Source organism: Carassius gibelio, chromosome A12, assembly GCF_023724105.1.
Source record: "Carassius gibelio isolate Cgi1373 ecotype wild population from Czech Republic chromosome A12, carGib1.2-hapl.c, whole genome shotgun sequence".
NCBI lineage: Eukaryota > Metazoa > Chordata > Actinopteri > Cypriniformes > Cyprinidae > Carassius > Carassius gibelio.
The window spans coordinates 19,528,906-19,550,487 of NC_068382.1; the positions used below are offsets into that span (position 1 = coordinate 19,528,906).

Here is a 21,582-nt window from a genome sequence, read left to right on the forward strand (position 1 = left end):
TATTTGTTAAAACTATTTTTTTTTTATTTTTTAAGTTTTGCAGAAACATGTAGGTAACAATTTAAATCTGTCTAAACATATTTGTGTAATTTTAAGTATTTAAGCCCCAACATTTGGACCTTTAGAAAAGTTTTTCAACATTAAGGGACACATTTGTCAGCATTAGTATTTGTCTAACATTTAACTAGTTGTGTATCATTTTTAATGTTGGTTCAGTGCTATTTATCAACTACCATTGTACTGAGCAACTTTCAGTCAAGAAAAAAAAAAGGATGCTGTTCACACGATGTTGGTAATCAGATCCAGACTCTTGCTTTCCATGTTTATAATCTCTGCAAAGTGCTTTTTTTTCAAGTCATCTGATTCATCATGACATGTTACTAAGAAAAGACCTGATGTTTATGTTCATGAACATACTAATGGGTACAATGGTAAACATGAATGAGGAAATAGCTGACTTCCAAATTGTATGGTCATAATTTGGAGGATTTTTCTTAGCACTGTGAATCTAGATATTGTCCTTCATGTATTTTCATATTTAAACATCACACCGAAAAATATCAAGCTTGCAAAAAAAAGTAAAAAATAAAATAAAATAAAAAAGGCACAATACTGACCTGTGTTCCCCCTGCTCCGTTTGTTTTCTGCTATTCACATCAAAGACCACTAGATGTCCTCATAAACAAATAAATCGTATTGCAAACAAAAACATTTCTTACCATGATCATTTAATAATGATGTGTAGAGTTGCTGCTATATTAGATTAAGATTATTAAATTGTTTTTTACTTATTATTTTTCTGGTCACTACATAATAACCATACACCCATTTATACACATTATGTGTAAAACATGGCTTTTATTACATTGGAAGTGTGATAAATTCATATATATATATATATATATATATATATAGTAAACAGGAGAGGTCACATTAATTTAAAGTAGACTGTTAATGTAAAAATGAATCTAAAATCATGCTATCGGCTCTACATATTTATTTTATTTTTTTATTTTTTTCCTGCACGGGTTTCTGAGTTACTCTGAGATGAGCATTGAAGAACACGTGCAAGACTGTTACGCAATCTGCAGGAAAACATTACAGCCATGTGACTGTGTCCTGATTGGATCCTGTGTGACCAAGCGAAAGAGCGTCCGCCAATCAGCGAGCGGGTGGGCGTGACCAGGACCATGTGAACACATGAGAGGGTACAAAATGTTACTGTTCCACTACCGTCCCACTGCCTTAATTATTAGGAAGTACTTGTCTCACAGCGGCTCCCTCGGTCAGTGGACAGTCAGCTGGGCAGCCATAAGAGCAAAACATATGGAGCATGTCTTTAAAGAGATGACGCATTGTCTTAAGATTTTAAGCCTAGTGTTTTTCCAAAGCATTTACGATCTGAAACTGTAGGCCTGTTGTTGGACCGAAGTATGCGAGGCTAAATGTTAGTTTTCTATATTATTTTAATATATTATATTTCTTGTTATCATTTCTATGTATAGTTCTGTTACTAGTATTTAGTTGTCTTATTATTTAACATCAGTAGTCGAATAGTATCTATAACCTTTGTAAAATTGTAAATGTGAAAATTGGAATACACACTAATAAATGGAAACTACTGTCTATCCAGTTAATACTGTATGCGAAATGCATAAATGTGAATGTGACAGAATAAATACTTGTTAGTTCATCTGGCTAATGCACATCACTGAATAAGATCTATCTAGGACGAACAAAAAGATGTGCATAATAAATTAATTGGTGTTCGAGACAGTTAATGAGACTGACCTAAAGAAACCCATCCAGCGTTTCTCCCACGTGACTGTGGCGAGCGAGGCGTTGCCAAGGGTATGTGACGTCACGACGCTACGTTCGCGTTCACCACAGGAGATACGAGGCCTGTGACTAGCTTTTACGACGGTGGTCCGCTCTTAAAATCCACCTCCATCTTCTTTATTCTCTGGGAAAATGGTGACCAAACCGACAAGAGCATAATCTACAGACTCTAAGCTTTCGCCTGAGCACAATATTGTGACATTTCGGACTTTTATACATTAGATAAGGAATGGTGAAAAGTGAACTCCGTCGGAAGAATCCGAATTCTCCTCAGGGATTCGGGGGGGTTGGGGTCGCGTAAAGATAAATAGGATCGTAGCAGTTAAATAACGCGTAAAAATATTAGCGTAAACCCATATTTAAAGTCCGACAGAATCTGGTTTAATAGAAATTAGCTGAAATACAATCGAGTGACTCGTTCGAGAGAAACCAGTAAACACAGCGATGGAGCTACGAGTTGGAAACAGATACAGACTGGGTAGAAAAATTGGAAGTGGATCATTTGGAGACATTTATCTGGGTAAGTATAAACTTAAACACACGTATACACTCTTGTTATAAAGCTGTCAATAATATAAACACGATTAACAAGCGGTTGTGTTTCGTATATCTGTCAACAGTAACTGTCAGTGGCGTTTTGTCATAAGATTGACTCGTTATAGTCTGCTTATGAGGTCCGTTTCTCAGTCCTTTGGGCATTTATATATATTAAATATATATTATAATAACATTATATATTTATTATAACCATGACAACAATGTATTTCAGACCACAAGTGGTTTATTGATGTGGCAGAGTATATAAACTTTACATCCCGTTTCGAATAAGCTCATATAAGTTAGTGGTTTAAAAACACTCCAGGATCTCATCAAGACCATCAAAGTATGTGCTTTTGATATTAGACACATACGTCAGTGACTTCGAATATAATACACCACTTGCTTTAAATTGAGGTGTAATTTCACTGAACCTGTGAATGTAAGTTTCCTAACAGGTCATCCCCCTTGTGTATAACTCTGTGTGAATCTTACCAGTCCATACAGGTTTAACTGAAAGAACCACCCAAAAGGCCAAGCCTGACAGGTTGAATCAGCCTTTGACGGACATCCAACCAAGCCTGGCTAATGCTTTTGCAGTCTATTAAAAGTCAGATCATGCTATTAGGGCTCATGATTCATGCAGACTCATTTTCCTGATCACAGGTTTATGGTGCATTTTGGGGAAACAATTTTGATTGATGATGCTGTAGTGAAGGAACACAGTCAGAAACCAGAGGAACCCTTTATTTTCGTGCTAGATGGCTTCATGGTTGAGAGCATCAGTTTCACACCAGGATGTTGTTGATCATTTGAGTATCTAAGGTGAACATTTAGAGATTGCATTGATGACTATCTAGAGAGCTCTTGTGTTGTGTTGCAATACAGAGCACCAAAGTAGGTCATTGTTTTTCTTTTACCCTCTTAACAGGCATAGCAAGTTGATAACAGGCTTTTTAATTAGTTCGGAGTCTACCATTACTAATATTAGTACTCTTAACCACCTTAGCATTTCATTTTCGACTCAAGCCTGTGATTAAATATACTTGTGTAGAGTAAAAGGTGTCGTTCATCTCTTATTCAATAGGCATTAAAGGACATTTTGTTGCTGCTCGCCTTAATTCTTCTCGCTGTGGTCTCCTCATTAACAGGGTTCCTCTCACATGGATTGAAACTTGACAAAAAATGTTTAACTTGATCAAAGCTCCTCCAAACACCAGGCTCAAACACAATCAGCTTGGTTTTACTTTGATAGAGAAGCACTTTTTGCAAGGGGACTTTGTTCATCATGGTGTTAAAGTGTGGGGAGACCTTTATCCTGAAGCTTTCTGGCTGAGATGGGATTGTTTCAGTCTGTCTGTGTGTGGGAAAAAGGTTGGTGGGTGTGGTGAGATTGTAAACTCCATCTGCACAGTTGTTTCATAACTGCACCCACTCTTTGGTACGTCAATTAGGCTAAGTTGATGAATGCATAAATGTCAGGTGTGATCAGAGGCAGTGCAGTGCTACTGAAAGATCTACAGTACATGAATTTGTCTGAATTGCGTTCAAATCATCTGCCATGTCATTGGCATTAGAGGCTCAGAAAATCAAACCCAACCTGATTGGACTAGTTATATTGTGTTACACCGCTTACTGGCCGTACAAATCATCCAACAGTCAGCGTAAATGCAGCACATCTCCCTTTTTCTCGGGATTCTGTAACGTTTGCATCACATGGCATTATGGGAGCTCTCAGGTGTGTGAATCACCCAGGACTGTCCCACTCTTTTACAGTTCTGGTTCCTTTCCATCAGCTTGTATGTAACCTCAGAGTGTTTGGATTAATGAGGTGATAATGTTTGTAGGTTTGGACTGGAAGTGACACCTGTAACTTCCTTTCATTTTTCAAAGCCAAAAATGGAGATCTCATTTAGCTATCAGGCCGCAGTTTGCATTGAACACCTCATCAGCAGTTTAACATCCTTTTAATAAAGAGGGCCCCATAAAGAGTAAACTGTTGGAATTATTATTATTTAATTTTTTTCTGGTAATCTCTCGCATAACCATGTTGTTGACGTTGTTCACATTGTTCATTGGCTTAGATTCAAATCCCCATTCGAATGTCTTTCTTGTTTGATCTAAATGTAATCTTGTGGTACTGACTAGAGCCCGGCTAATATGTTTTTTAAGGGCCCGATACCGATATGAAGGTAGTAAAAATAGAGCAATACCAATATATCGGCTGATATTTTTTGTGTGGGCTTGGTGAGCAGAAGAGACTTCTTAAACATTACAAATCTTAACGTTACCATATTCAAAAACCTTTGACTGGTAGTCTCTTAAATTACCTTACTGGGTTATGATAATCAACAGTCCTGAGCTAGATTAAGCTTTGATCTCTGCAAACCAAACTATCACTTTAATCAAATATTTAATAATAATGTTTAATACCGTAAAGCTGCTTGATTTAAGGTATTCTGTAAAATACTATAGACGTGAATGCTTTACTGAGCTTGTGCAAACATCCGTATCGGTGTAATAAGATGCATTTTTAACTGCTGCTTTCACACTGCTGTGATTTTTGTTGTTTATTTCTCTGAAACTGCGCTGAGCGAGGCTGTATCTCTTCTCTTGAATTGCATCGAGGAGGGCTGAATTACAGTCTTGCGCTACAGCGCCACACTGGTCAAACCGCATTATTGCAGGCTCTAGTCCACACCACAGTTATGACAATAAAGGCACAGAGAAACAATATGGTTGGAATCACTTTCAGAAATTTTTTTTCCAGCTGATGAATGATTAAAACATTGACAGCCAATCAAAATCAATCCTGCTATAAGAACCTAGAGAATTTAAAGCTGCAAACGAGTGTGCACTTAGAATAAACAAGACAATATAATCTTCTGATGTGAACAATATATTTATCATTCTGTGTTTGATTGGGCCAATAAGGTCTCTTGAATAATGACTGAATTTGCTAAAAGAAATTAATGCTTTTATTCAGCAGGGACGCATTAAATTGATCAAATTTTTGAACAGTAGTGTATGCACAAACTATAAAGGTAAATTAATTATGATCTACAGTCATGTCAGCTTGTTTCAGATTAAGACTGTGTTCTGACCCCATTCACAGTTTTAATAGCTCTGTTCCTTCTCTGTTTCTCTCTTTGCCCCAGGCACAGACATTTCAGTTGCAGAGGAAGTGGCCATCAAACTGGAATGTGTGAAGACAAAGCACCCACAGCTCCACATCGAGAGCAAGATTTATAAGATGATGCAGGGTGGAGGTAATAAGAAAGGGGTTTTGATTGATATGTAAATAAGGGGTTGAGGGGTTCAATAAATCAGTGTAATTAATAAAATGATCCATACTTGCCAACGAGCATCTATTGGTTTCCATGCTGTGTATTTAGGTGTTTTGTGTGTTGTTTCTGCAGTTGGTATTCCTACTATAAAGTGGTGTGGTGCAGAAGGAGATTATAATGTGATGGTGATGGAGTTGCTCGGCCCCAGTCTGGAGGATCTCTTCAATTTCTGCTCTCGGAAGTTCAGCCTGAAGACCGTCCTGCTGTTGGCTGATCAGATGGTATTATACAAAATTATGTTGGCAACAAAAGAAAGTAGTTTTCTGCAGAAATATTACTTATTTAAAAATGTTTTTTGTAAACCTTTTATTCATTAGATTAGCCGCATCGAGTACATCCACTCCAAGAACTTCATTCACAGAGACGTGAAGCCTGATAACTTTCTGATGGGCTTGGGAAAGAAAGGCAACCTGGTCTACATCATTGACTTTGGCCTGGCCAAGAAATACCGTGATGCACGAACACACCAGCACATACCCTATCGCGAGAACAAGAACCTGACGGGCACTGCGCGTTACGCATCCATCAACACACATCTTGGCATTGGTAAAAACACCGATTCTATCCAGTTAGCTTGTTAATTTGACTGTGGCATGTATATTTGTGTTTGTGACCCAGATTTCTTGCCATAGTAATCTAACTGCATGATAATGGTCAAACTGATCGTAATGATTATTTGCTCAATGTGTAATCATAGTTATTGTTTTTGCATTTAAGTAATATTAGGTGAACATCAACTCATTTGCATGGTTTAATTTACTTCCTCTTGTTTCCTGATTTATTATATCTAGCCTATCTTATAAATTAACACTTTCTTTATGCTATACATTTAAATTATTAGTATTTTTTCCTCAAAGATGTTCAATTAAACAAAAACCATGAAAGCAGGTGGAGGCTTGTAACCAATGTAAGAATGCAATTGTCTAATGGACAAAAAAACCTTCAGGGTATATAACAAGGGGCCAAATCACAGATAATTTTTCTTAATTAAAAGAAGCATTACTCACGATCACAAAATATGATAATTATCCAGCCCTAGCTCTGGCTGCGCTTACTGATCATTTGACAACATTTTCAGATTGATTTTTCTTCCCCATTTCTCTGCCAGCTCTGTATGACATCACTGTGAGCTCATGCTCAAGTGGATGCATGTGTATTTTTAGCATTTCCCAGAAGAGATTGATTTGTGTGCATGTGTCTGCAGCAATATGAATGCTCATTCATGAATCATGCAGTAGTAGTCATCCTTTCATGCTCTGTGCATGCCTATAATTCTACAGAGCAGTCTCGGCGGGATGACCTGGAGTCTCTCGGTTATGTACTGATGTACTTCAACTTGGGCTCGCTCCCTTGGCAGGGACTGAAAGCCGCCACCAAAAGACAGAAGTATGAGCGTATCAGTGAAAAGAAGATGTCCACCCCCATTGAAGTTCTCTGCAAGGGCTACCCATGTATGTCCAAAGGCTTGTGTAATTTCTGACTGTTAATCAGATTTTATCTTAGAAATTATGCCTAAAAACCTGGATTGTAATACGGCTGCTTGTTTTCTGTCCCACAGCTGAATTTGCTACGTACCTCAACTTCTGCCGATCACTGCGATTTGATGACAAGCCAGACTACTCATACTTGAGGCAACTCTTCAGGAATCTGTTCCACAGACAGGGATTCTCCTATGACTACGTGTTTGATTGGAACATGCTCAAATTTGTAAGTACATGTCTGGATGGTCTTAAGAGTGTGATAAAATATAACAAGCAACGCGAGTTTCAATTGTTCAATATTGATGTTTCAGACTTGCATTGTTATTCATTGGTCATGTACGTTTCATTGTGCATGGGTTACAACATTTTGTTTGTAGATGGTGGTTGGATTTCTGAGTTTTTAAATAGTACACTACACAGGGTTCCCACGGGACCTTGAAATCCTGGGAAGTTTGTGAATCTGAAAAAAAAAATGTCAAGGACCTTGCAAGTTTTTGCAAATAAACATACATTGATACAGGTCCTTGAAAGTGCTTGGATTTATTTTGTGCAAGAAGTTTCTGGAAGAAATTCCATATTATTCCCTCTGGTACACTGTGTTCTTTCACCAACATTTTGTGGCCTATGCATACTAACTTGCTTGCATTTACGTGTTAAGTGTTTTTGGATCAAAAAAAAAAATTTGAATAGTCCAAAATGTTGGGAATTCGGCTTTGGCTTTCTACAGTCGCCAGTGTGTTTTTGTATTAGAGCGCTGCAAGGGACTGTTTTCTTAATCCCGCTCCCACTGAATTTCTGACCATTATTGCCTGCTGATCAGTCAAATCTGACCCCTGTGGCTCGTGTTGAATGCAGGTTCTAAGTCCGTTTTTTTTTTTCCCTCTATGGCTACTTTTAAACTGTCAATGGGTTGATTTTCCCATTGGGTTAAAGTTTGGATATTTTGCTTACATTTGACTAAAATGCTTGTATTGAAACATTTTCCATTATGCCTGTGATAAAACTGTGCTAGATGTTCAATTTTGTGAATATGGTTCATGTATGCACAAAACTACTAGGACGGTAGCTCTGTTTCACAGACGCACCCAGAAATTGATGTTGAATTGCTTTGCTTGTTAAGATAATGTAATCCCATGAAGCAAGAAAAACTTTTGGTTACATGAGCTTAAACTCTTTTGGGATGTACCGAATATTCTTCAGTTTTATGCAAAACAGAAATACAACAAATGGAATATCAGATCTGTGTCATTCTGGCCAAAAATGTGTATTTTTGCATAGTTGTGTTTGACACACAAAAACTGTAACAATGTTTCTTAGAAGATAACACAATGTAACTTCTCTATGACTTGAAATGTATCCTTACATTTAGTCCTTGAATTTGAGGGTATTGAAACGGGAAAGTCCTTGAATTTGAAGTTAATCAAGGTGTGGGAACCCTGACCACATTATAAAACTAGGATTTGAACTGTTTGTTTACAATAATTTAAATTATCGAAAGTGAAGTTCAAATAACAAAATCGTCAATATGTGCAAAACATTTTTAAAACATTAATCTTTATCTTGCTAGTATTCATGTTACTCACTTGATCATTTACATTGACTGCAATAAGGCTATGCAATATAGCTAATAATGTATCACGGTATGTTTCATATCATTCTGTATCAATAATTATTGAACTTTTTTTACAACATTTCTTTAAGAGCAGTAGAAAAAAGGGGTTCAATTTAACCACTGTATTTTTCATTTACCCATTTTATTAAAACAAACAAATTATTTTAGTTTTAACAGTCAAACGCAAAATAAAAGTAAAGCAAATATCTCCTTTCTTTATATTTCATATGCAGATTAAGTGTTAAGGGAACGTTTGGCCTGTCTCCTGAGGCCACTGGGGGGCACAATGAGAAAAATAAATAACCTCATTAAATTGTCTATTCAATGAATTGAAATGACGGATGTCTATAAAAAAAAATTGTTGATCAAATATGGTTTAGTAAATTGCATAAACAAGTATGAACAAAAGAGCCAGATGGAGACCTAGTTGTGCGTCTCTAAAATGAGCCGAATATGCGTTGTGTCGTGTGAATGGCTTGGTTTCCGTTTTAACCTAACCAATATCTTCTCCACATTGAACTTCTATATTTCTGCGGTGCATCTTGTGGGTTCAGCTGGATAGTCTAACAAAAACATGAAAATGCAACGAAACTTAAATTATCAATGTACTGTCGTTAAATACTGATACCGTTTTATCGCCCAGCCCTAGACTGCAGTAATCCTGACTTTCAGCTATTCTTAATTGCCATCTACACATTTTTTTTTGTTTGTTTTTTTGAATGTTTTTTTTTAGCTGACCTTTTATGATGACGACAAGGGTCGTGTGATCCTTCATAAATCATTCTGTAAAAAGTGTCCCGCCTACGATACTTGGACTTTTCCAGTCATCCCTGTCATCCAGCTCAAAAGACTAAAATCTACTGAATCTGCTCTTTTTCTAGTCCAGGTTTGGGTATTGTTGTGCCCGGACAAACTGTAGCCTTCACTTAAACCCAGACTAGCAATAGACTACAGATTAACAAGATTTTTCACATTCTAATATGCTGTTTTCCTGCTGAAGTAATTTTTCTTATCCGTGTTGAAAACAACATTTTAAGATTACCCTTTTTTTTTCTTTTTTTCTTTTTTTGTAACTATGGTGTTTTTTTTTCAGTTTCTTTGAATAAATGCTTTTATTTGAAATAAATGCTGTATATTTATAAGCATATTTACTGTAATTTTCGATCAATTTCATGCATCCTTGCTGAGTAAAATATTTTCTTTAAAACAAATCTTGCTAACCACAAAATTATGAATGTTTGTGTACTTAATTCAGTGCTGATATATATTCTTTTTGTATTTGTTAGGTATGTAGAGGTTTTTTGTTTTTATTTTTTTTGTGGAATGGAATATTTACTAGAGTATTGGAATCTATTGTCTTCTGTGCACTTCATGTAGCACTGTTTGTGTCTGTGTCTAATGTTGCATTTACCCTCTCTCAGGGTGCCAACCGTACCGCAGAGGAGGCAGAACGTGAGAGGAGAGAGCGAGACGAGCGGATGAGGCACAGCAGGAATCCTGCAGCTCGAGGGATCCCAGCAGCCTCAGGCAGACCCCGCCCCACACAGGACGGAGCTCCTCCCACCCCCCTCACACCCACCTCTCACACAGGTAAACAGTCTTTCGCTTGCCTCTCCCACTTCCCAAGTACTTGAAACACTGTAAGGAGTCATCTCATCTCACAGCGAACACATCCTCACCGAGACCGGTCACTGGCATGGAGCGTGAGCGTAAGGTCAGCATGCGGCTTCATCGTGGCGCCCCAGTGAACGTGTCGTCCTCAGACCTGACGGGGCGACAAGATACTTCCCGCATGTCCACATCACAGGTATAAGGCAGACCCTGCTCATCCAAGCCTTCAGCAGAGCAGTAATGAACCCTGTTATAAAAGTAGCCAGTCGTTATCTGAATGATCTGTTTTGATGTTTGTTTACTGATAAGAGATTTTACTTTGGCAGAACAAACAGTTTAGTGCCTCTGGCTTTGAATGGTTACACTAGGAATTCTTATTTCTACACACACAAAATGTCCACAGAAATAAATACCTGATGAAATGTTAGTACATCTTTTATTGTTTGCAGTAATTCTCGTGATCTCTATTAGAGATTCTGACTGGTGACATTTGAGATTGAAAAGCCTATTCTAGGAAGCTGTTGACCTAACGTTTGTGTTTGTGGGGAAAGTCATTTCAGCAGCTTGTATTCTTTCAATATGATGGACAGTAGACACGGTATGACTATGGGATGGTGTGAGTAGTGTGTTGTGGGGGTGGAAGGCTGTAATGTTCTCTCTCTTCACCCCAGAATAGCATTCCCTTCGAACACCACGGCAAGTAGTTGATCGTCACATCCTTGTGTGAAGGCAGGTGCATCAGGTGAGTTTGAGCAGCTTGTGTTAGATTTGCACTGATTTTGTGTTTTCTACCAACTGGGTGAAACTTGTCAATGGTCATATACTAAAATAAAAAGGGTGGGGGTTCCAGTCTTCAGTGTCATATTCTTATGAACTCTTTGTAATATGCTGATTTGTTTCCTAAGAAAAAGTTATTTTAAATGTTGAAAACAGTCAAAACTATGCTGGAATTTTTTTTTACAAAGTAGTGTTAATTTTGTCAAACATTTTTCATTTAGTCTTAGTCCTGTGTCAAATACATTTTAATTGTCATATTTAGTCAACCTTGTCTTGTTTTTGTTTAGTCAAGTTTTAGTTGACTACAGTATATGTCAGAGCCTTTTAGTCAATGAAAACTTGGTCATATTTTCATGATGTATAATGTTTAAACTGCATAAAAAATGAAAGAACACAGACAGGCAGAATAATGACACTTTCATTTAGGCAGCGCACATTTCACTGTATTTGTAGGTGCACAATAAATGTGTAGAATCCCATAAACACACGCATTTGATTACTTATATTAAATGTTTTATATAATTGTCCTCCTAATTTTTATTTAAAATATGACCCTTGCATTTTTGTGAGTTTCATCTTGCTGATATAAAAGGCATTGTTCATAAAGAACCTTTTAAAAATACTTTTTTGGTTTGTGACAATTGTTATTAGATGTCTCTGTATCTTGTTGCTGTTTACAGATTGTCTCCATGTCCCAGAAGCCTCCATTTTGCAATATGGAGCAGGATGGGCAACCTAACTACACATGGCTGATTGACAGCTCTCCACCATCAGCTAATAGATCAGGCGTCAGTCTCTTTCTTCTATTGACCAAACCAAAATGGTGTAGAACCAACCTGACCTCTTCGCTCACAGGCTCTCTCTCCTCTTCTTCTCTCTCATGTTCTCATATTTTCTCTCCCACACTCTTTAAATGTTCTCGTGGACATGAGAGCTACAGCCTGGTGTGTATTCACACCAGTTGGTTGACCAATCAGAGACTGGATCAGCCAGCCACACCATTGTCATCTCCTGCTTCCTTCCTTCACAGTTCCACTCAAACACATTCTGTGCTGCACAACTTTCTCTGGTTCAGGCTCCTCGTGATTGAGGCTAATGTATCTTCTGTGTGGTTTAAATGGGTCTTTTTGTTCCTGTGTACTGATTTCTCTTTTGTATTTTAACCTGGGCAGCAGACGAGTCTGTCTGATGGCCTTATGGGTTCACTTTAAAAAAATATATATATTTACTCACTGTATTTATTTTTTAATAAACATTTTAATAGCCCTCTGTTGCTGGTGAGATTCCTTTCCCACAGTGAAGCTGGTTGTATAGAGTGGATGGACCACAAGAGGCCAAAATCCCAGCATACGTACATCGCTCACGGCAAAATGACTCCACAGCGTGTTTTTCACTCGTACACGTCCTCACAGTGGGACCCTGTGAACTTCACCTGTTTGTCTACTATATTGATCTCTTTAACTGTACAATACTGCCGCCCTTATTATTGTCTTCTGTTTCTAAGCTGTGAAATAACTGTAAAATAATCGTGTAAATGTTTCCATGCCATTCTTTAGAAAGACTATGAAATGACAGCAGATGGTTTCAGTCTGAAAGCCATCACCAGTTATTTTTATCAAATCTTTCATAAACCCACAACAATGAAGTGCCAGACTTTGGGGGTTTCATTCATTGAGCATGAACGTTGACTCTTGAGGATGTTGTTTTGATTCATGAATGGGGATCATGCTTAGAAATTCTATATGATGGGTCTCTTGAAAAGGTTGGTTTTACTTTGCTGCAAGTTTTTGTTCTGATGGTTCAGATGGTGTTTTGGAAGTGAAAAACCATTTATTAGAGATATCGCTTGTGTCTGCAAAGGTTGAAATAATGAAAACGAATCAAAGTCTTGCTCTAATATTTAGTAATTTTTCCCATTTTATGAAATATTCCAGCACTGATGTGACTTTTCTAATGCACCTTGAAAGCTGGCTTGTCATCTTGTTCCCCTGTCTTCTGTAAGGGGACATTGGCAACTTCCTGGGTGAAATTTTTCATCTGATTCTCCCCCATTATGAAGCCCATGGCTATTTTGGGCTCCACATACTTTTGTGGAAGTCATGCCAATTTGTCAGTCCTGTAAGAATTTATTACCACCGTATTTGTGTATTTTAAACCGTGTAAATAAATTAAATACTTGTATTTGCTTGTGGTTGCATCTTTTTCTTTAAAATATTAAATTCGTAAATTATTATTTGGGCAAGTTGCTTTGTTCTGCTGTCATCTGCAAATGTGATTTTACATGAATATTTAAATTCTGTGCATATGTGTATAGACAAATGTATTTGGTTTTGGTTATCCACCATAAGGTTTTTGTTTTATTTTTTTCTCAAAAAGCACTGGGCCCTGTAGTTCATACATGTATCACAGTTACTGCCATCAATACCTCGGGCAGTATAGAAACCCACTATTTCTGTGTCGCGGTCAATTTCTCATGATGGAATTCTCCAGGATGCATTGCGCTTCATCTATCCGCTATATGCTTAACCCACTATCCTACTGCCTTTTGTCTTTCTATTTTTCCTGCTCTTCTCGTGCATGCATCTGTAATCTATTTTTGTCTTGTATGCATCTGATTGCACAGTTGCATCAAAATATCCAAAACATTTTGGACTGTCAGCATACAATATGCAATATCTTGCTCTGCTTATTTGAGTACTTTATCTACTCTTCCTTAACTATGCCATTGATGATTTGTTTATTCTTTATCTTAACATTTTACGTTCACTTTATTGTTAAAGCAAGTTTAGATCTGAACTTTACAGTAGGGTAGATATTAAGGATGCTAGTTTAGGTGCATTTACAGATGGACACCATCTGGACTGAAAATACGGCACAAATCCTGTGCTAATAGGATCTGAACGGTGTCTTGTAGGAGTAAACCGTCTGGTCATTTAGTTTTCACTGCCTACCTTTTATATTATTAGCTACCGTGATTTCAAACAATTGAGTTCACTAATTAATTTAATGCATCATTTTGTATTGCACACCAGTTACGTAGCTGATTGAATCGTGTTGGGTTTAAGTAAAAAAAAAAGATAGTAGAACTCATTGTTCAGATTTTATATATATATATATATATATATATATATATATATATATATATATATATATATATATATATATATATATATTGTGCAACCACTGCAATGCCATAAAAATGAGTCAAGGTTCAGTGGAGAGTGAAGATGTATTTATTTCTAAAATGTATTTCACAAATTCTGCATGGCTACAAGACTTAAGGCACAACCAAAAATAGCTTAAGTGTCTTAAGAACGTAGCAGAAGAGGGTCCCTACTCAAACTGCTGGTGAAAGAAAAAACAAGGTAACATTTAATCCACACAAACATTTTCATAAATACTGCAGTACGATTTGGTTTTCAAAAAAAAAAATTTTTTTTTTAAATACGTTACCAACATATCACAAGTACAATCTGTGGTCCTCTCCTGACTGATGCAGTTGGTCAAGACATTTAGATGAATAAAATACAAATATGAAAAAACTTAAATATAAATACAGAATCTAAACAAGAAGGTTGAAATGAACAAAATAGCAAAAAATAAAATAAAATGTAACAGCTTTGTCCTCCAATATTTGGAGTAGACTGTTCCACAAAAACAAGCATGTCTGAACTCTCTACATTCCTCAAGAATGTTTTCAGTTTAAAAAGATTAGGATCTAGGATCCTCATTTGCATGTTATTCAGATTAACCTGGTTCCATTTGTCTGAAATGCAGGACTTTATTACAAGCCTGTGCTCTCCCAGGAACAGTTAAAAATGTTACAGTGGATGATAAAAGGTACTATGAACCAACAACCCACATTAGCAAACACTGAATGCCACAAAGAAGCAAGCTGGTAACATTCAGTATAATGCTGGTGACCTGCTCTGATGTGGAGCGTTTACTAGCCGAGTGTTATCTGGTGCCACTGTATAAATAGAATTTTTTTGTAATGCAAATTTGAGAACACATCTTGGCATATCTGCTAACATACAAAGTGGTGGTCTGCCTAAAAATGTCTGAATCTTAACTAAGCAGGTCTGAAAGCAGTCCTTTGCAACCACATTTAAAGTGCGATACATAAAGCATACGCTACAACATCAAACGCATGTCCAGGAGTCCTACAAGAGAAGCTCTGTCATGTCTATTGTTCTAGTATCTTTACAGAGAGGATTCAGGTTCTACAACCACACCATTTGGTTCAGTCACATTTTTGGAAGAGTTCTCCAGCTCTATTGAGTCCACCCCTATGCTTTCAGGCTCTTGAACTATTTTATCATCAGATTTTGCCGTTGCTTCCTGCTCAACGGCTTGCTTCTTTCCATTTTCACCTCCTCTGCTGTCTTGTTCGTTCTTTGGTGCTTTGTTAAGCTCCTCCATCTCTGTGTCGATAATGGCCATCTCCATCTTGGCTGGAGGGTCAGGCTGTTCAGGCTTCCTTTTGATGAAGAGCAGGTTACAGATTCCGAGCACAAGGGCCGAGAGGAACACCTCACACCCGGCCAGCAGGAAGACGAACATGTAGTTCTTTGTGTAATCCAGAAGAAGACCTGTGAAATGAAACGAGAACTATGATGAAAATGTCCCACATGGATCAGCCAATTAGTGGTGGTGGTCCTGACAGGTCACCAGGGCTAACATATCAATTATGTATGAGCTGCAACTGTTATTGTTGGGACAGCTATAACAGTCCATTTGTTCAGTGTTTGGGGAACTAAATCCAAATAAGAAGGAACCATATGGAATAAAAATAGAAGGCCCTTACAACACAAAACAAAAGGTACTTGTAAGATACACAAAGGGCAACCTGCATTCCAATAATATATATTTTTTGTTTGTTTTTGACCATTTGCAAAGACAATGTGGTTTTCTTTGGTGGGTAAACTGCAAGTCTAGAGGACATACTTTGGTCATGTAAATGTTTTATTTGTTTCACTGTGTGTCTTATGACTTCTTTAAAAGCAAAGAAACCACAGAACATAAAAACTGCAGTACTGACCTGCACCAGGTGGTCCCAACAACACAGCAAAGGCTTCAACCAACAGCACCAAGCCGATGGCACTGGAGAACTTCTCTGTCCCCACAATGGCCATCAACACTTCGAACTGCAAGGCTCCAACCATGCCATAGGAGATACCAAAGAAGATGCAAAACACCACGAGAGATGGATAGTCTTTGGACATGGAGCCGATAAGATCGGTGGTGCCATTGAAGATCATAGCAAAACTTAAGAGGTAAACACATCTTGGCCGAACCCACTTGAGCCCAGCGATGACACCACATGTTGGTCTGGCGAACATATCAACGAACCCTAGTATGGTGAGCAGCAAGGAAGACTTGGTGTCCTCATTGCCCAGTTCCTTGGCATAGCTTACAACAAACACAGGAGGCACAAAAAGACCTAACACCATGATGGCCGCAGCCACCGTGTAAATCAAAAAGCCACAATCTTTAAAAACGGTAAAGTCAAGAAGCTTAGGCTTTGGTTTGGGTTTGGTTTCCTTCTCCTTTTCTTCCACCTCGCTTGTTTTTTTCGGTGCTGTCAAGGGTCTCATGAGGGCACCACATGCACAGCAATTCAGTAGAATGCCTCCAAGGATGAGAAAGCCTCCACGCCAACCATAGTTGTATTGAAGAACCTGACCAAGAGGAGACAAACAGCACAGAGCCACGGGACTTCCAGCTGCAGCCAACCCATTGGCCAAGGGCCTTTTCTCACTGAAATATCTGTTCAGCATGATGAGGGATGGCTGAAAGTTCAGAGCAAGACCCAAACCTGGAGTACATTATATTTGAAAATATAAATACACTGAAGTTAAGTACAACAGAATTTCATAAGCAATTACAAAACATTACTCACCTGTTATGACTCCTATGCAAATATAGATGTGCATGATGTTAGTTGCAAACGATGCTAAAATCATGCCCAGCGAGGCAAAAAGTCCCCCGACCATCATCACAGGGCGACACCCAAACCGGTTCACTAGGATGCTGCATATGGGCCCTGCAACAACCAAACTACTATAAGCATAAAGAATCATAAATTCCGAGATAGAATAAGAGGAGACTACTTTTTTTTTTTGTCCTTCCAAAATGTCAAAGTGCTCTACAGACCAACTAGAAACTTCTTGTGGACCTGCATTTTGAAAGCCAACTTATCTACAAAACTTCTCATGCATCCCCACTGCCAGTGGACAACTGTACCTGTGCCATAAAGCATTGCAAGAAGTATGGAGGAGATCCAAGCAGTGTCACTGTAGCCCACTCCAAACTCCCGGATAAGTTCTTTGAAAAAGACGCTGACCGCTTTGGGAAAGGCATAGGAGAAGCCTGTAATAACGAAGCAGCCAAAGAGGACAGCCCAACCCCATCCTCCATCAGGTGCCTTGGCCCCACAGTCACCAGTGTCTACAACCGCTCCTCCCATGATGCCTTTTTAGATCTCAGCTGCAAAAAAAAGACAAGAAACTGTCTCATATAATAGGGCTACTGCTTACTTTAACAGTAAAGTTACAATGCTGATTGGCCACAACATGACTATAAAAATAACAAAATACTGGTTTTTAAGGATAATTAGTACTAAACAGACAAAATCATGCCTCAAGTAGCTTGTTTGTTAAGATTAATTCTGTTTGCCTGGCACACAGTAATACAACCAAGTAACAACTTTTAAGAAACCGCAGATAGGCAATTTTTATTTTAGATCACAGTTAATTATGTTTCCCAATCCTGATTCCTGGGAGACTGCCAGCTCTGTATTTTCCATGTCCCTTATTTTACATAGCTTATTCAGATCATGAGCACTCAACTAACGACCTGATGAGTTGAATCATGGCCAATAAATGTGGAAGGAACCCAAAATGTGTAATGTGGGGTTGCTCCAGGACCAGGATTAGCAAACACTTCTGTAACCTACTATGAAATGATGCCCTTTTCAATGTCTCTCAACAGGAAGAGCTTCCAGACAGCTGTTGATGGCTACCCAACTTCCTGAAGACATTTGTCATCTTGATTGTGAGTTTGTTTTTCTCATTTCTACACATTTAGCCAAAAATAAATAAAAACACACCCGCACCACCACTTGATTTGAACAATGTGAAGATAATGTGACATCCAGCACACGCTGCTATAAAAAGCCATGAATGCTCAGCCTTCCTATTTTGACCTTTTTAAAGGGCAAGACCGCTCCATGACTCAAACTAAAGAGACTGGTTAATGAATGTCCATACATCCTCATTTAAGACAAACTAATGGACACCTGGTTCACTGTAGACATTGTTTTAATCAATATGTGAACTCTGAAACGATTTACCTGGATACCAAAAGCATCTATATGGCATACAACAGAAAAACATTTTTTAAATGTAAAGCACTTAAACCACTTAACTATTAACACTAAAACAGCACAAGACAACTTAAGCCATCTTTATAGGTATTGTGGTAAGAGTGTATTTATATGCCTTACAAAACATTTACATTTTAAGAACTTACTATTAGTTGCATGCAAGGAAAATAGGAAAAGGGTTTGTTCAACACGTTACACAGTAACTGTAGAAGAGCTACATTAGGTTAAGAGAAAGTCATGCAACCAATGCATGTTCAACCTACCTTGCTTAAGGTCTGTTAAAACTGATTATCTCTTACTGTTCGAAACCCCCCACATATAACCTTACCTCAAATAGGGGCAAGCAAGGGGTGGGAGCTGAGGGCCACACCTCTACCTACCAGCCTAAATGAAGACCCTGATATTTCCCCATGTGATTTTTATACAAAATGTGGATTTGGGCTTCAAATGATGTGTGTTATGCAGGGTTAGGATTCATTTTAGAAAGGCCACTGAATTGTTTCTCTGAAACAGGTCACAGCTAGGATTGGCTGGTTGTTAATTATGGATGCTTATATTGTCATGTCCATACTAATTAGTGAAAACGTCAGTCGCACTGCAATGACAAGAAGATTATGGGTTTATTTATTTATTTTGGATTTTCAAACATCTACTCAATGTTTATCCTATATATACATCGTTATGTTTTTTATGATTATAGTTCAGAATGGTATTGGATATAGTGATAAGGTTAAATCTGAGAAGGGAATTAAGGGAATTAAGACAGATTATATACACATTACACATACTTTCATTATATATACCCCCTCCCCACATAATACTCTACACAGGTCAGTTATTAATAAACACAGATGATTCACTCATTATTATATATTATATAGCTACTTGAGGTGGTAACCACAGAAACAGGCTGATTGCGCATGTTGGTTCATTTCAGGATGCTGCGCACTTACGCTGACAACATCACAGATTTGAATACGTCACATAGGTGAACTGTTCAAAATAATCGACTCCCCTTTAAGTAACTGTAAAATTAGTACACTTCATGATTACATTAATTATTATGTAATTCTATGTCCTATAATTTGCATCAAAATCATCTAATGCACCGGCGCTTTGTGGTCTACGTGCTAAACGTGACTTTTACACTCTCTCTCCTCCACCAATAGCGCTGGCACTGCCACAAATATGCCATCCTCAAGTGTAATGCTCTCATATAAACAACTGTAGCACTATAATAGCCACAACAACTCGATGATCACACTGTATCAGTCTAGTATCGAATATGACAACTGTATCGGTATATGAATTATTCACGACATATAGCTTGAACTTAATTAGAAATGTTTATATTCTGTAACACGGTGTGTATTTTCAACGTTAAATTGACAAAGGAATATTCCTGTCACTTTCCATAATTCAATCTACGCAGCAGCCCACCGGCATTCAGCATCCCTATCCCGACGACGCATGCACGCGTAGCATGCAAAAAAATCACCCAATCATGTTGACATATTTAAAGGAATCAGTCCTACCTTAACGATGCTCTATGATTAAGGTTTTGATACCCCTCTGGGACAAGGACAAGAACAAGGACAATCACGTTTGCACGGCACACATCTTTTGAAGAGGCATTGAATGAGATCCGCTCAGCTGACTGTGGGTGGTGCTGTGCTGATCTGGCTGTAGCCTGTTCTATGGTCACCGGTGACACACTCGAACAACACCGACGCGCAGCCAATGAAGCGGCTGTGTCTCTTATGAGGGCACTACGTGCGTTTACCCACAGCTCTCTTCTCTCTTGTTCCTATTCAAACCATGTGCTCAGGGAATTCATAAGAACATATATGAAACATGTATATTGTTTTTCATTAGCTTAGCTGGGTGCTGAAAAAAATAATAATTTCGCATTTCCCCCCACATCACAGTGACTAAGGTAAAACTGAAGAGTTGCAACACAGGGCGTTGACACTTCCTTGTAATTCAGTCATTTATCAACAACTCAAAACACGTCTTTAGATAGCCTACAGTGATTGTGGTTTTATTATGTGGCTATAGCCAGCTGTTGGTTGTAGAGAGCTCTGAGTAGTGAATGAGTGTAAAATATAGAGGCAGATATTACAAAAACTGAATAGAGGAACATTTTGTTTCCTCGGTAAGTTTTAACATCCATCTTAATAAGACTAAGAAATTATTTACACGCTGCATTCTTATAAATAAGTGATAGAAAATGAATAATTTATACGCCAAGTACATTTACAAGGTAGAGCGTGACAGCAGGCAGGTAGAACCCTGCAGGTAGAACCCACGTGAATCGGGTGTCTTATTTCAGGTGTTCCCGCATTGTTCTCCTCACTTTTGTACATTTTGTAAGCTGCGGGGGGGGGGGGGGGGGGGGTATCACAGGTTTAGTCTTTGTAAAACTTAGTTTCAGCTTATCTTACATTTCTGGCAGGGAGGTACATAATGTACTTAAACCTGAAAGATGTGCCAGAGTCTGTAGGGTAACACGTCCTTTGTAGAACTTTGCCGGAAACTTTTAGTACTAGTAGCTATAACGTTACGTAACTTACGTAACCAAAAATACAATGCAAAATAACAAATCATTTTCTATTTCTTATTTATGAATCCATATTTACTTCATATTTATTTTCAAACAGAGGTCTCGGAAACGTTTTATAACTTTCAGATGCTATAGTGATGCGGGAAATGATAGTAATGCAATAACTAGAGATAAATCAGAAGTTAACTCACAATTTCCGGCTTTCGATGTAAGCAAATGCCGCTCAGTTGTAACATAAAAAAGAACTCATTCTTCAGGCAAGCCATAGAAACTGATGTTGCTGCAGACGCCCACAGTTACCATAGCAATATGGATAGTTGATGTGACCGAGCTAGAACCAAAGTCAGCTCCTGCTATATCTTAGCTAATTAGCTTAGCTAACCTAAACGTTAAATGCAAACTGTTTTAGACCTACTCAGCAACTTCCT

At 38.0% G+C, this 21,582-nt stretch overlaps 2 protein-coding genes across 3 annotated transcripts; one reads left to right on the forward strand and one right to left on the reverse strand.

Moving 5' to 3' along the window:
- The first annotated feature begins 1,847 nt into the window (after positions 1-1,847).
- Positions 1,848-13,385, forward strand: LOC128025398 (casein kinase I). The gene is made up of 10 exons (XM_052611733.1): positions 1,848-2,359; positions 5,535-5,645; positions 5,796-5,944; positions 6,041-6,269; positions 7,004-7,174; positions 7,282-7,430; positions 10,238-10,406; positions 10,481-10,623; positions 11,099-11,169; positions 11,885-13,385. Exons 1-9 carry the CDS (start codon positions 2,284-2,286, stop codon positions 11,129-11,131), a joined length of 1,230 nt encoding a protein of 409 aa, XP_052467693.1. The 5' UTR covers positions 1,848-2,283; the 3' UTR covers positions 11,132-11,169; positions 11,885-13,385.
- Positions 13,386-14,414: 1,029 nt separating this feature from the next.
- Positions 14,415-21,501, reverse strand: LOC128025401 (monocarboxylate transporter 4-like). 2 transcript variants are annotated; one of them, XM_052611736.1, is made up of 5 exons: positions 21,346-21,501; positions 17,451-17,693; positions 17,107-17,250; positions 16,246-17,022; positions 14,415-15,796 (listed from the first exon to the last, which is right to left on the reverse strand). In XM_052611736.1, the coding sequence occupies exons 2-5, from the start codon at positions 17,671-17,673 to the stop codon at positions 15,408-15,410; spliced, it is 1,533 nt and encodes a 510-aa protein (XP_052467696.1). In that variant the 5' UTR covers positions 17,674-17,693; positions 21,346-21,501; the 3' UTR covers positions 14,415-15,407. The 2 variants fall into 2 exon arrangements, with proteins under 2 accessions (XP_052467696.1, XP_052467695.1); XM_052611735.1 differs by lacking the exon at positions 21,346-21,501 and adding an exon at positions 20,127-20,409.
- Positions 21,502-21,582: the final 81 nt, after the last annotated feature.

Coding starts and splice junctions, on each gene's coding strand:
- LOC128025401 (XM_052611736.1), bottom strand. CDS start 17,673: ATGGGAGGAGCGGTTGTAGACACTGGTGACTGTGGGGCCAAGGCACCT. Junction 17,251..17,450: donor TGCAATGCTTTATGGCACAG/GTACAGTTGTCC, acceptor TGGTTGTTGCAG/GGCCCATATGCAGCATCCTA. Junction 17,023..17,106: donor TTGCATAGGAGTCATAACAG/GTGAGTAATGTT, acceptor AATGTACTCCAG/GTTTGGGTCTTGCTCTGAAC.
- LOC128025398 (XM_052611733.1), top strand. CDS start 2,284: ATGGAGCTACGAGTTGGAAACAGATACAGACTGGGTAGAAAAATTGGA. Junction 5,646..5,795: donor TAAGATGATGCAGGGTGGAG/GTAATAAGAAAG, acceptor TTGTTTCTGCAG/TTGGTATTCCTACTATAAAG. Junction 5,945..6,040: donor TGCTGTTGGCTGATCAGATG/GTATTATACAAA, acceptor TTTATTCATTAG/ATTAGCCGCATCGAGTACAT.